General features: G+C 36.5%; 2 protein-coding genes across 2 annotated transcripts in view; both read left to right on the top strand.

Moving 5' to 3' along the window:
• The window catches only part of LOC138188681 (putative fatty acyl-CoA reductase CG5065), a 196,196-nt gene that overhangs the window by 44,511 nt on the left and 135,531 nt on the right, over positions 1-16,154 (top strand). The window lies entirely within an intron of this gene.
• LOC138188690 (putative fatty acyl-CoA reductase CG5065) lies at positions 6,294-15,901 on the top strand. Its single transcript, XM_069130686.1, has 7 exons — positions 6,294-6,601; positions 6,692-7,008; positions 14,274-14,521; positions 14,708-14,891; positions 15,166-15,351; positions 15,445-15,699; positions 15,771-15,901. Exons 1-7 carry the CDS (start codon positions 6,356-6,358, stop codon positions 15,847-15,849), a joined length of 1,515 nt encoding a protein of 504 aa, XP_068986787.1. The 5' UTR covers positions 6,294-6,355; the 3' UTR covers positions 15,850-15,901.

The following is a 16,154-nucleotide window of genomic DNA, read 5'->3' as shown; positions in this document are numbered from 1 at the left end:
ATCGCGGGGAGACGCAATCGCGAGGAGAGAAGTCAACGGGAGTCGTAAATTCCCGTTACGATTATACTAATCGACACCACGAGTTGATCGATCCCCTGATTTCCGTTAGGATAATAGGGGTGATTAAGTTTATATAACACTGTGATTCACAGAATTATAAAAATATATATTTCCAACACTTAAACTACACTGGTGAGTAGATATAAATCGTCGATAACAACTTGTCGCACGAAGATGAGATAGATATGAATAGTAGAGCAAGGTTCGTACAGTCAAATTTCGTATGTTAGTGGACGTAGCACTCGAGGATACTTAATAGACGTGAGATTTTGATGTTAGACTTCGACGTTGTAGTATGTAAAAGAAGTAAGTTGACTTGACCTAGCGGTGTTGACGAAATAAGTTGACTTGACCCTCCTGATGTAGCAGGAGAAGTCTGCGACTTGACCCTCCTAGAGTCGTAGGAGAAGTGTTCGACTTGACCCTCCTAGAGTCGTAGGAGAAGTGTTCGACTTGACCCTCCTAGAGTCGTAGGAGAAGTGATGAGTAGGAAACCTCCGACCAACGTGGTTCGTGAGTGACCTTGTGCATGGGAAAACCCAGCCTGTTCTATTAGATAGATGTTCGGTTTTTCCTAATGGGTGCGTACCCGCTTTCTCCGTGTTTTTAATTGCGCCTAATAAACCCAAGGACCTCTCTAAAAACCTGATGTGCGTCGCAAATATTTTTAGCCTTAAGAAATCTTTCAGGACAACGGATTGAATGAAGACATATGTATACACAATGAAAGAGAAAAGTTATGGTTGGTCCTTAGGTTTATTGAGGGTCGAAATGACGTTACGCAGGCCATCGGCTGCCCGGTCGCGAGAGCTGCAGCGCCGATGTTTTAGGCGACGTAACACCTGGCTTAGGTAGCATTTTGATCTGTGCTAGTTTCCATAGTTTAGGATAGTATTAGATTCTTAATATTGCATTGTAAATTATTATGATCAGTCGTACCGCTTTTGGAGGAAGGTTTTTTTAAGATTTTACCATTAATTAGGTCGATTCCTGGTGCTTTATTGTTTTTTGTTTTCTCAATTATGTTTCTAATTTCTTGTGCTGTTCTTTTAGGTATGATGTAGTGTTTGTCGGTTGAGGTACTAGTGGTTAAGGCATCCTCGTCGATATGACAATGGAGGTTGCTGTTATTGATATTATGGGGTGTAAATGTGTTGCACAGGTGGTTGGCAAATTCTTCCGCTTGTTCTTCACTGCTTCTTGCCCATGTGTTATCTACTTTTCTGATTGCTGGGACTAGTTTTATTGGCTTCTATATTTTTTTTTATTGTTTTCTATAGGGGGTAGTTGGTGTTCTCGTGTGCGGATAGTGACTCTATGAATTTTGTGAACTCGTTGTTGTTGTGTCCTTTCATTTTGTTTTTTATTTCCTTTGCAAGTTTGTTTAGGTTTTTTTTGTTTTCCTTTTGTTCTGTGTTTTTGCCATTTTGCTTTCACTTTTCTTTTTTCTCTAATTTTTTCGAGGATGTCTGGCGGAATTATTTTTGTTTGTCTATTTGTTGATTCAGGTGTGGTGGTTGCCCATGCTGCCACCTGAATAGTTTCTGTAGATGTTGTTACTGCTTGCTCGATGTGTACAGGTGTTTTCAATGGGATGCTGCAGTTGATTTTGTTCTCAATTATTTCTTTAAATGTTTGCCATTTGGTGGTTTTATTGCTGTAAAGTATTGGCTTTTTTCTGTATGTAATTATTATGTGTGTATGATCGGAGGTAAGCTCGAGGCTGGGTGCTATGTTTAGTTTATTTGCGTTTAGTCCCTTTGTAACTGCAAAATCAAGTAGGTCAGGTATTTCGCTCAGGTCTGTCGGCCAGTATGTCGGTCTTACTGTGGATAATATATTGAGGTTATTGTTTCTAATGTAGTTTTCCAAGGTTCTACCTCGAGGTGTAGTGATACTTGATCCCCATAGTGTGTGCTTTGAGTTGTAGTCTCCCGCTGCGATATACTTGTCAGCTAAGTGTTGAAAGTACTCTTCCCACATTTGTGATGTAATTTTGTGTCGCGGTGGTACATATACTGCTGACAACTGTAAATGGTTGCTGCTAGTTTGTACAGTAACGGTGGTTGCTTGTATATATTCCTTACTAACTTGGCTGTGTAAATGGTGTTTAATGTCGTTTCTTATTATTACTGCGGTCCCTCCGTGTGCTTTTCTGAGGGATGCTTGGTATCATATATGGTGTAGTACGGTATTTTTATGTAACTTTTTGTAGTGAAGTGTGTTTCTGATACGAGTATTATGACGATATTATTGTTGTTACGTCGGGCGACCCTCTACCTAGACCAGGCAATACACTGTGGGCCAGACGGAAACCAGATGTCCGCTCACCCGTACTGCATACCCTCAATAGTCTTAAGGGCCCATCATAAATCTCAGTAATTTACTATCTGGGGTCCTTCAGACCGAACAAATATCCTATTTCTAAATCGCCTTCTAAAGAGTACTGTCTACTACGGCTTGACACGGGAAAATTAGTTTTTCTCACGTATGATGCTTCCCACTAGCAACTTTCTATCGAAGGCGGCTAAGGCCCTTCCTAATCCACCAACCTTCTTTTATCCATTCAGAAGCATTGTCTACTGCCCTCACTTTCCTAACCAAAATTGTCATCAACAAATCCGATGGTCCCGATGGTGTAGTACGGTATTTTTATGTAACTTTTTGTAATGAAGTGTGTTTCTGATACGAGTAGCATGTCGATATTATTGTTGTACGGGAATGTTTTAGTTTCTAGGGCCTTTTGTCGTAGGCCGTTAGAGTTCCAGGATGCTATTTTAAGCATTTCCATTTTTATTTTTTACTTAGCATATTTGTAAGTAGTTGTAGCATGACTGTGATTTGTTGCTTTTGCTGTCTGAGGACTGCGTTTTGTTCGCTTGTCATTTTTTTAGTATTTCAGTGTTTTTGATGGATTGCTTTGGTAGTTCTTTGATTTCTGTAGCTTCTTCGGTGTTGTTGCTTTGATTCTGATTGTTTGTGGGCGTTGCTTGTGTAATATTTTGGGTTACTTGCGCGTAGCTTCGGTTTCCTTGGGGATCTGTGTTTCTGTTTATAGCTTTTGGTTCATTTTGTGTTTTCAATGTTGCTTCATTATCTATTATACTTTGTTGTTTTTGTTAGTTATCGTCTGATGTATTGCGAAGTGGTGGAAACAGTTTGCGTTGTAATTGTTTCCTGATTTCACATCTTTTATAGCTGGCTGGGTAGTTTCCATTACAGTTGTAACATTTTAGTTCATTTATTTTCCCTATGTATGGGCAGTGTGTTGTTAGATGATTTTTTTGCACATTTAACACATGCCGGGCTTCTGTTACAATAATTTTTAGTGTGACCGTATTGTTGACACCGCATGCATTGTGGTATATCTTTTTTGTGACGTGGTGATTCCACTGTTACTATCGTATTTAGAATTCTTTTGATTTCGTAGATTTCCTTGTTGTCAGTTCTAGGTTCCAGTTCTATTAAGAATAATGGTAATGGTTGCTTCGTATCGTATTTTGTCATATTGTTTATTGCTCTTGTTTGCTGGCCAATTTTTGCTAATTCGTCACTTAGTTTTTTTGTGTTAGTTTTTCTATGTAATCTTCTTATAACTATTTTGTAGCTCCTTTCCGTTTTGAGCTGGTACGTGTGGTATATAGCGCTTTTTTCTTTTAATTCTTTTATCACTTTCCGATAATTTTCTGGGGTGTTTGTTTGTATTTTTACCTGTTCTAGTTTTGTTTGTTTTATTGTGTTGTTTTCCTTCCCAACTATATTGTTTAGTCGATCAATAAGCGGGTATATTATCTGGGCCTCAACAGATATTGGTGGTGGTTTTGTAGTGTGCGTTGATTCAGTTGTGGTTTTGGTTGTTGGGTCGTCGTCTATTTGTTCCGTTAGTGACCTGAAGGAGTTTCTGAATGGTAATTCTTGCAGCCATCGCTGCCTTTCTGTATCTGGATTTCCTGTTATTTTTCGTTTCTTGTTATATCTTGCCACCTTCCAGCTTTCATCCTGTTGGGTTGTTTCTTTATTGGTATTATTCTCTTCGTTTGGTATTGTTTCCATGTCAACTTCGTTCGTAACTGAGCATTCCTATTCTTCGTTTGTTGGTTGGCTTGGTTTTGATATGTTTGTTGTTTTATTTATGTAGTATTGTTCGTCTTTGTTAATTATTGTTATCGGTGGGATGTGCTTTTGCATTTTAGTTTTGCTTATAGTCTTCTTAGTACAGGACACGGGTTTCCACCATTTAGCTATGATCATTGCCGTTGGTAACTTTCTCTTCCCCACTTGCTGCACTCTTTCTGATGCACTGTTTTACATGTCCGTTTAGCTCGGCTACTCGGGCAGAACTCAGTAGTAGGGTGATGTTATTAAAAGCATGAGTATCCAGAGTAGCGACACGTCGAATATCGTTACAGTACTGTGACGGACATGTCGGTGTTTACTGTCGTAAAGTCGCATTTTTCGCAGTTCGATTTATAATAACCAATATGCATTGGAAACAGTAACAGGTAACAAACGATTCCCTGATATTCTGTATTCAATTGAGTCTCATTAAAGGTTATTCATTACTACCACTATCATATACAGGGTGGTTGGTAACTGGTGGTATAAGCGGAAAGGTGGTGATTCTACGCGAAAAAAGAAGTCGAAAATATAGAATAAAAATTTTTCGTTTGAAGCTTTGTTTTCGAGAAAATCGACTTTGAATTTCCGCTCGGTACGCGGGCACTTTATCACGTCTCGTTATAACGGAACTCACTGTAGATCGTTGTCTCGATGGAAAAATTAAAAAAAAAATTAAAAAGAAATTTTATTCTATATTTTCGACTTCTTTTTTCGCGTAAAATCACCCCCATTCCGCTTGTACCACCAGTTACCATCCACCCCGTATATAAAAAATATCATCGGGTCATTAATTACTACAATTGTTTAAATGAAGTTTTTGGATTCTCAAATATTTATTTTATATTTTACAATTGTCCAGTAAGACTGGTACATTATTGTGATTTTGCAATAATTTACAAGCAGTCAATAGAGGTAATCGGAACATTCGCCAGTGCGATATAGTTGCACGAAATATCGCATAATTTTTGTCAAAAAGTGAATTTAGAATAGAGAATTCCGATGTCTATTATTGTGGCTTTTCCTAACACTATATATATTTGTTAATTCTATTGCATTTACACCACTTTCGAGTGTTTGTTTTGTTTTTTTTTTCCGATAGCTAGAGCATTGTTAGTTTCATACTAAAGTCTCATAATCAGAATTCACTGAACCGAATAAAGGAAAAAATACATTAGAATACATTGTACATGAACGCTAATAAAATATGTTTGCAGTACATATTTCAAACAGAAGCGGCACCCGCCATTAGGTGAGGTGTAAGTGTAGTTCGTGATAATTGTAGCTGCTGGCTGTAGATGTCGCTGATGGGGTACTGCTGTTTTTCTTCCATTTTAGATGCGTAGAAGAAAAAATCGGACTCCGGTCGCCAGGATTTAAATCGGGTTCCCAAACGTTCGTAACCTAAGGCGCGAACCACTGCGCTGCCCTCGACCGACACTAGTTAGTGTCGAGTGGTAGTATTTGCTGTTGAGTGCCGCCACATAGGAAATATTAAGTTCGGATAATAGATTGTTCCGGTGTTACTATAATCGGGTAATGGATGCTCGAATAAGTCAGCGGGAGGGGTTAGGTTGGGGTTAGGTTAGGAGTCTACCTATACAGGGTGTTAGGTTGAAGAATCTTAAAGCTAAAATAAAATAAAAATATCGGAAATTTGCCTCCTCTTGCCTCCATAAATAATTAATGCATGAAGAGTTGATATAAAATATGCTAATACAGATATCACAAGCGCATGTGTTCACAGGTGGTGACAGCAAAATCACATACGCATTAAGTATTCACAAGGAGATACTAAATGTGGGTTAACGCTGTCTCGCATGAACCACACACATTTTCCACACAAATTACTGATCACTGTATGTTATGATATCCACAAGCGTACACATGAAATAAAAAATGAACACGTCAAATGAAATTACGTAAGGATTGTTTAAAATTAGAATCGAAATATTATCGCTACTTAATCGAATATCGTTGACTTATCGCAATTATTTGATTCATGCAAAACGAACCAATAACTATTGAATTACGTTGGTTTCTTTAGGAAGTAATATATAAAAAGATCTCAACTATAACCAATATGGTATATTATTTGACACATTTTTCTTACTTACTATTTGTCGGGAATGATAATCTATGGTAAATATTGGAACTGAAAGTGTGAAGATCCTGAGACATGGATACAATCAGTAAAGAAACCAATGAAAATGGGACCAATGAAGGATTGAATAAGATGAATTCGCTCGAGGAATTCTACTCTGGTAGTGGGATCCTTGTGACTGGAGCAACCGGATTCGTAGGAATAGGTCTTCTGGAAAAACTGATGCGCGTGTGTCCGCGCGTCGCTGCCATTTTTATACTAATTCGTCCAAAAACTAACGAAACGATAGAACAACGATTTAAGAAGCTCAGAGATGATCCCGTTCGTAAATATAATACTTGTTTCCTTCAACGTTTAAGCCGTTCAGGAGCCAAATCGATTGACTCTCATTTCTGGAATTTTCGTTTTCAGATTTTCGATAACATTAAAGCGAAACATCCCTCAGTTTTGAGCAAAGTTTACCCCGTGAAAGGTGACGTGAGTCTGCCAGAGTTAGGTCTTTCGCGAGAAGATAGAAATCTGTTGTTACAGAAAGTAAACATAGTGTTTCACGCCGCGGCCACTGTGAAATTCAACGAACCGTTACACGTGGCTGTTAATGTGAATACGAAAGGTACTGCTCGTATGATCCAACTTTGGAACGAAATAAGGCATTCAATTAGCTTCGTGCACGTGAGCACAGCTTATAGTAATGCGAATCTACCTGAGATTGGGGAAAAGATTTATACGTAAGAATAAGTTACGCGCTAACACTGTTCCATGCTTTACGAATATTTTAATTGCAATTATAGCATGAAGAATATGTTCACTTATCATTAATTTTGCAACACGAGTTTGAAACCTTCGGAGGTGATCGATATGTGTGACAAATTCGACAAAACGTCGATCAATGAAATAGAAAAAAGGATTTTAAAAACTTATCCCAACACATACACATTCAGTAAGAATTTGACAGAGCAAATTGTATGAAGCAAGTGCAAAGATCTGCCAGTTGCGGTAGTTCGGCCAAGCATAATTAGCGCCTCTTTGGAAGAACTATGTCCTGGTTGCATAGAGAATATTTCTGCATTTGCAGGTGTTTTCATAGATCTTTTTCAATAATAATTGTTCAATACTCCTTACATTTCACAAAAGTGGGGTTACTCGATTTGTTTGTGAGAGGATCAATGAGAGGCTCTCCACTAGATTATCATTATTATAGTTCAAATTTGTTGTTGCTCACTATTACGAGAATTCATTCCTATCTATTTAGCGTTACATTTCTGCTAATCGAAAGTCACAAATAATTTCTAAATCAATTCAATGTTACCAGGTACCTTTTTGCTAATAGGCAAAGGATGTGCAACAGCGATACGAGGTAGGAAAGATGCAAGATTGGATGTAGTGCCTGTCGATTTCGTAGTCGACACGATAATATGTACTGCATGGCATGTCACGCTACATCGTGATCATGAAGTTAAAGTTTACAACTGCACCAGCAACGCATACCCTTTTAAGTAATATTTTTTACGAATATATGTCAACTCATGTAATTCGATTGTTAGAGTATTCCAAAAGTTTCAGTTTATTTAAGTAACGTGGACAATGGAAGCGCACACAAACGTAGAATACGAAAGTCCAATTTTGACCTCAATACGTTAATTTAGGAAGATAGTGATGTAACGTAATACTTATTTAATTGCATAATATTTCCTGAGATACTCTGATAGTAATAAACTTTACCTTAAGCGTAATTCGATTAATTCTACAAATGTAATTATTTCAATTCCCAAGATGGGGTCAGATGAAAGATACCATGGTGAAATTTAGCATAGAAACGCCACTGAACGATACGCTATGGTACCCGGGTTGTCCAATGATAGCTAATAGACATATTTACAACGTTCGGAGTGTAATTCCGCATGTTTTGCCTGCGTTCGTCATAGATAACTTTTCAAGACTCCGAGGTAGTAAACCAATGTAAGTATTCTACCAATTCTCGAATAACGAGAACAATCTTTCGGGGATAGCTTCTATCTTCATCTGTAATAATAACTAAAAATGATATTTCAGATTGATGAATCTTCTCAGAAATGGCAATAAGCTGTTCACATTGATAGAATATTTCATCTTGCACGAATGAACTTTCTTGCACTAAAAATGTTGAACGACAGCGATATGGTCAAACTAGATTTACGGGATATGAATTGGGAGAAGTTTGTTGCAATTTACCTGATGGAAATTAAGAAATTTATTCTGAAAGAAGACGTTAACTCAATAGCCCGACAACGATTGTCAAGGTGCGTATAAAAGTATCTTCGCATAAAAAAATAGGAACTAATATAAATACATATATTTTTGGTTATTTCAGGTTGTACTGGATACATCAGATCACCAAAATATCCGGTATAATAATTTTGTTATGGATAATATTATGTGCAGTGTACTGATATTATGAATTTGCGCGTCACTTTTTCTCTTTGAAACAAAAACAATGTAGGTTCAAACAAAATAAATTCGATAAGCCAAAAATTAGAGAGAAAGAACTCATAAATGAATGGACCCTTGTTATCACCTAGATCGTCACTGATATTTGGGCCTCTAAGTTGCTGGTGTGCCATTGCACTCCTCACGCCCACCAGTGCCAAGTGCCAATTCCTCGTCCAATTCGGTAAGTCCTGGTAAACACTGGCTTACCAGTGGCTAACGAAACAATGACTATCCCAAATCTCTTCCCTATCCAGTTTCCTTTCGAGTAAAATTATTTATTGTCTATTATTGTCAAACATCAAAATGATATTGAGAATATTTAATATTCCGAGGAAACTTTAATCCTCCCCGAGCTATTACCCCTGCACATAATGGCGAAAGTGAAATCGAAATTTTATTTATCAATTCCATTGCCACGCTAATTAACAGTACCTATGCGGTTATATTAACAAATTAAAATATCAAGGATACAGTAATTTGGAATCTAAAAATATTGCCGTGCTCAAAAGGACGCGACAAGTTTCCGAATTTATTCTACTCAGTTGTCGTAAACATATCAGGAGCACGACATATTGGAATATTCAAAGTAGTGCCCTGCTATAGAAAGGTACGACAAGTTTTTGAAACTACTCCATTCGGTCGTCTGCCTTGTTTCAAAAATTAACGAACGAAATTCGAATTAATCGAAACAATTTATTTCTGGAGGCAGTAACTACCGTTTGATTTAGATATAATTCGAGAAACAGCAAATTCGACATGTAGAATTACACATAACAATTACAAACATCGAAGATCAATACCAGATCGTTACACTGTGTACAGTAGAGTCCCCATTAAAGCCCGAGCACCCATTACCACAATATTTTAATGTAAAAATGATTTATTATCCGAACATCACATTTTGCAGTAAATGATACTGTTTTCCGTTTCAAATATCTACTGTGCATATATTTTATTAGCCTTCATGTACAATGTATTTTAATGTATTCCTTCCTTTATTCGGTTCAATGAATACTGATTATAAGACTTTAACATGAAACTAATAGTGCTCCAGCTATTGGCGCAAAACAAAACAAAAACTCGAAAGTGGTGTAAATGCAATAGAATTAACAAATATACATAATGTTGGGAAAAGCCACAATCACAGACTTTGAATGTACTGATGTAATGAGCTGGATTTCCTGTAAAACAGCAAATGCAAATTGTAATGAAGAGGTACCTTCTCAATGATGATCAGTTTGTGGCAATTGAGAAATGGCTTCAATGGCTCAAAGTAGAAAAAGAACGTACATCTTTACAGTTATTAATGTTGAAAGGATTATGTAACTTAACAGCCAGGAAGATAGAATCCATAGATATTTAACACTAAACTTACCAGTGCTAGACAAATTGTCCGTTTTCAAACTTTTATATAAATATAACCATATTTAAACGTTATCATATCGCTTCAGAATTTCTGACATAACATGCTTCCTAAAACATGCATACAATATATTTTTCGGTATTTACTTCTAGATTGCTTTTTCCTTTTCTAAGAAAAAGTTGTATTTTGTCCTACCTACCGCGGGCGGTCAATTTGACCAGCCGATAAAATAATTCAGTTAATCTTAAAATAAATGCAACCGGGACAAAGAGAAAGCTATCTCAATGTCAGATGATAAACAAAATCATTAACGACAAATAATAACAACTATTACGCCCGTAATCTTGTCATAAACCACAATCCATCCCTCGATCAAGATGGCCAGGAGAACTCAGGCCCATAATAATCCTAAGGAACCGCCATAAAATTCAGCATTTTTTTTACGGTCAATTGTTACAAACATTTTAAAGGTTAAGAAGTTTCCTAGGAGTACTGCTCATTGCGATAAAACACGGTAAAAGCGGGTTTTCCCAATTCCACCCTCGAGTAACCGTTGGTGATGATGGGGTGTGTCTAAGGACACGAGATCATCGGATTTGTCAAGGAAGGCCTTCGTTCGGAAAGTGACTGTTTGTCTGTTTGAAGGACTTTAGTTAACTAAATCTTAAGATTTGTTACGAGTCAGCAGGCTAGCTGAACATGTACTATGGAGACGCGTCGACATCTGGTAATCATCTTACCCGAAGAATAGGGCCTGCGTGTGACGAGCCACGGGACAGAAACCGTTGGAATGTTTACTATCGAGTGCCACTACAATTATTTCTTTCCAAGGGGAGCTATAGAATTACTCCATACCTTTGTTAGACAAAGCGTTCATCCCGTGACCGCGGCTACGTTCGGCGACTGGTTGTCGCCTCGAGCCTAAGCTCAATAACAAATCTCGAACAAATGCAGCCGGATTGAATGACGACAATTGCTTAATTACGACTATGGTTAGAATCTAGATTAGAATGTTAGGGAATTTTCCTAAAGTTCCAAAGGGAAGGCTTCGGTATCCTTTCATCTTCGACATATAGAATGAGCAAATACTGTTTACTAATATTTTTTACACGTTTCAACAATATATTATGGATGTTTTGCTCACGACGAAATAACGAATGCAAATGGGTTGTTGAAATAAACGAAGCCTTGTTATAATATGTCGCTGTTAACTGTTACCAAGGCGCCACGATGGTTATCCGTATCCACGTATAAGATAAACGGCCCATTGAGAAAGAACGTTGTCATCAATTTATTATTATTTTGCCATTTTATGCTTTGTATACTAAAAATACTACCGCGGCGTCCTGAGCGAAACATGTGATTTCGGCGTGGCAGTCAAAATATTAGTAGAATCAATAACGCATATCATTATACAGTTTCAGTAGTAGGGTGATGTTATTAAAAGTATGAGTATCCAGAGGAGCGACACATCGAATATCGTTACAGTACTGTGACGGACATGTCGGTGTTTACTGTCGTGAAGTCGCATTTTTCGCAGTTCGATTTATAGTAACCAATACGGAGTGGAAACAGTAACAGGTAACAAACGATTCCCTGATATTCTCTATTCAATTGTGTCTTTCATTAATATCTTTCATTAATATCAATATCATATATATAAAAAATATCATCGGGTCATTAATTACTACAATAGCTTAAATGAAGTTTTTGGATACTTAAATATTTTGTATTTTACGTTTTACGCAGTAAATTATTTCATTATTCCGATTTTTCAATAATTTAAAACCAATCAATAGAAGTAATCGGAACATTCGCCTTCGCGTGATAGACACGTAAGATATCGGTTAATTTTTGTCAGAAACTGAGTTTAGGAACAAATTTTCATTAGTTATTGTCAGGACTTGCTTCGACTCTCGCGTTTATGAAAATTGAAAATATGCTCCGCGGTGACAACATTAATCATGCGAGATATTTCAGGCATTTTACATTTTAAATGGTAAGATCCCTTGCTTTTAGTAAATAAACTGAAATATAGGCGAATGAACTGAAGTATACATATATAATATTGATTACATATAAAAAAAACCATGAAATGCTAGTGGAGAGAGTATGTATTTACGCAATTATTTTATTAAATTTAAGCAAAATACTCTACATCATGCTAAAATATATTTCTCTTGTTATCTCTTGTACAAAACTGTTCGAATGTTGGAACAATCACTTTCACATGAAATTTCGTTTCTTCAAATACAGATCAAGATTGATTGATAGTTCCCTTAAATATCTATAGAATCTGTATCTTCACGCCTGTTATGTCACATAATTCTTTCAATATAATTAACTGCAAAGAGCTACATTCTTTTTATACAGTGAGTCATTGACTCCATTTCTTGAATGAAACACAAGGCTCATGAGAAGGTACCTCTTCGTTACCATTTCATTTGATGTTTCACAGAGAAACCAGTTCATTGCATCAGTACATCCGACGTATATGATTGCGGCTTTTCCTAACACTATGTATAATTGTTAATTCTATTGCATTTACACCAGTTTCGAGTGTTTGATTTATTTTGTTTCGATAGCTAAATCACTATTAGTTTCATACTACAGTCTTATAATCAGAATTCAGGAAAACCGAATAAAGGAAAGAAGACAATAGAATACATTGTATATCAATGCTAATAAAATATATATACAGTACATATTTCAAATAGAAGAGGCATCCGCTAGTAGGAAATGTTATGTTCGGATAATAGATTGTTTCGGTATTACGATAATCGGGTAATAGATGCTCGAATAAATCGGCGATAGGGCGGGAGTCTACATATACAGGGTGTTTCGTTGAAGAATCTTGAAGCTAAAATAAAATAAAAATATAGGAAATTCGCCTCCTTTTGCTCCTATAAATAATTAATGAATGAAGAGTTAATATAAAATATGTTAATACAGATACCACATGCGCATGTGTTCACGGGTGGTGACAGCAAAATCACATACGCATTCAGTATTCACTAGGAGCTACTAAATGTGGGCTAACACTGTCTCGCATGAATCACACACATTATCTACACAAATTACTAATCACTATATGTTATGATATCCACAAGCATACACATGAAATAAAAAATGAACATGTCAAATGAAATTCCGTAAGGGTTGTTTAAACTTAGAATCGAAATATTATCGCTACTTAATCGAATATCGTTGACTTATCGCAATTATTTGATTTATGCAAAACGAACCAATAATTATTGAATTACGTAGATTTCTTTAGGAAGTAATATATAAAAAGATCTCAACTATAACCAATATGGTATATTATTTGACACATTTTTCTTACTTACTATTTGTCGGGAATGATAATCTATGGTAAATATTGGAACTGAAAGTGTGAAGATCCTGAGACATGGATACAATCAGTAAAGAAACCAATGAAAATGGGACCAATGAAGGATTGAATAAGATGAATTCGCTCGAGGAATTCTACTCTGGTAGTGGGATCCTTGTCACTGGAGCAACCGGATTCGTAGGAATAGGTCTTCTGGAAAAACTGATGCGCGTGTGTCCGCGCGTCGCTGCCATTTTTATACTAATCCGCCCAACAACTAACGAAACGATAGAACAACGATTGAAGAAGCTCACAGATGATCCCGTTCGTAAATATAATACTTGATTCCTTCAATGTTTAAGCCTGTCAGGAGCCAAATTGATTGGCTCTCATTTCTGGAATTTTCGTTTTCAGATTTTCGATAACATTAAAGCGAAACATCCCTCAGTTTTGAGCAAAGTTTACCCCGTGAAAGGTGACGTGAGTCTGCCAGAGTTAGGTCTTTCGCGACAAGATAGAAATCTGTTGTTACAGAAAGTAAACATAGTGTTTCACGCCGCGGCCACTGTGAGATTCAACGAACCGTTACACGTGGCTGTTAATGTGAATACAAAAGGTACCGCTCGTGTCATCGAGCTTTGGAAGGAACTAAAGCATCCGATTAGCTTCGTCCACGTTAGCACAGCTTATAGTAATGCGCATCTACGTGAAATCGGGGAAAAAGTTTATACGTAAGGATAAGTTATACGCAGATGTTGTTCCGACGTTTGCAAATATTATATTTATAATTGTAGCGTGAAGAATATGTTCACTTATCGTTGATTTTGCAGCACGTGTTTGGAACCATCGGAGGTGATCGATATGTGTGATAAATTCGACAAAACGTCCATCAACGAATTAGAAAAAAAGATTTTAAAAACTTATCCAAACACATACACATTCAGTAAGAATTTAGCAGAGCAGATTGTAGCAAGCAAGTGCAAAGATCTGCCAGTTGCGATAGTGCGGCCAAGCGTAATTGGTGCCTCTTTGGAAGAACCATGTCCTGGTTGGCTAGAGAATATTTCTGCAATAACAGGTATTTTCAGAAATCTTTTACAATGATACATGTTCAATACCCCTCAGATTTCAGAAAAGTGAAGTTAACCTTTTTGTTTGTGGGAAGCTAATGAGTGATTTTCACTAGATCATCATTATTATTTAGCACTACATATCTGGAAATAGAAAATAACAAATAATTTCTAAACTAATTTAATGTTACCAGGTATCGTTCTGCTAGTCAGTAAAGGAAGTATAACAGCAATACTGGCTAGGAAAGATGCAAGAATGGATGTAGTGCCTGTCGATTTCGTAGTCGACACGATAATATGTACTGCATGGCATGTCACGCTACATCGTGATCATGAAGTTAAAGTTTACAACTGCACCAGCAACGCATACCCTTTTAAGTAATATTTTTTACGAATATATGTCAACTCATGTAATTCGATTGTTACAATATTCCAAAACATTCAGTTTATTTAAGTAATGTAGACAATGCGCAAACAAACGTAGAAAACAAAAGTCCACTTTTGCTCTCAATACTTCAATTTAGAAAAGTAGTGATACAAAATAATATTTATATCAATTCTATAATATTTCCCGAGGTACTCGGATGATAATAAACTTCGCATTAAGTATAATTCCAATAAGTATACATATGTAAATGTTTCAATTGACAAGATGGGGTCAGATGAAAGATGCCGTGGTGAAGTGCAGCATAGAAACGCCACTGAACGATACGCTATGGTACCCGGGTTGCCCAATGATAGCTAATAGATATATTTACAACGTTCTGGGTGTAATTCCGTATGTTTTGCCTGCATTCGTCATTGATATCTTTTTAAGACTCCGACGTAGGAAACCAACGTGAGTATTCTCGCGATCTTCGAACAACGAGGACAATCTTTCTGGGGTAATCTCTGTCTTCATCTATAATAATAATTAAAAATGATATTTCAGAATGATGAAACTTCTCAAAAGTGGCAACAAGCTGTCCACATCGGCAACATGTTTCACCACGCACGAATGGACGTTCCAAAGGGATAACTGTACCGACTTGATGAGGAAGGTGAAAATGTTGAATGACAGCGATATTTTCAAACTAGATTTACGGGATATGGATTGGCAGAAGTATGTTGCAATTTACCTGATGGGAATTAGGAAATTTGTTCTAAAACAAGAGTTTAAGTCAATAGCCCGACAACGGTTAGCAAGGTGCGTATAAAAATATCTTAGTATAAAAAAATAGGAACTAATATAAATATATATATTTTCGGTTATTTCAGGTTGTACTGGATACATCAGATCACCAGAATATCCGGTATAATAATTTTACTATGGATAATATTATATTTTGTGTACTGACTATTTAAACGTTACTTTTTTCTCTTTTAACAAAAAAACAATATAAATACAATTTTATGAAGAAGGGGCTCATAATCCGGTTTTTTTTTTGTTTTTTCACTCGTCGCATTTCTAAATAAATTTATATTTTATTGAGAAAAGTTAAGTTGGCATGATCGCTAGTTACTACAAGCTAAGTTGGTACGACTTCTAATGACGCTCTTTTTTCTAAGAAGTCGACCACGTATTAATAGACTAAGTGTATCCTGTGTGTTAAGATGTGTTGTACTAGGCGGAGAAATATAGAGAGAAAAATCGAATCTGTG

This window comes from Bombus flavifrons, chromosome 17 (assembly GCF_040668555.2).
Source record: "Bombus flavifrons isolate JBK064 chromosome 17, iyBomFlav1_principal, whole genome shotgun sequence".
Classification (NCBI taxonomy): domain Eukaryota; kingdom Metazoa; phylum Arthropoda; class Insecta; order Hymenoptera; family Apidae; genus Bombus; species Bombus flavifrons.
This window is presented reverse-complemented; position numbering and strand designations above follow the sequence as displayed.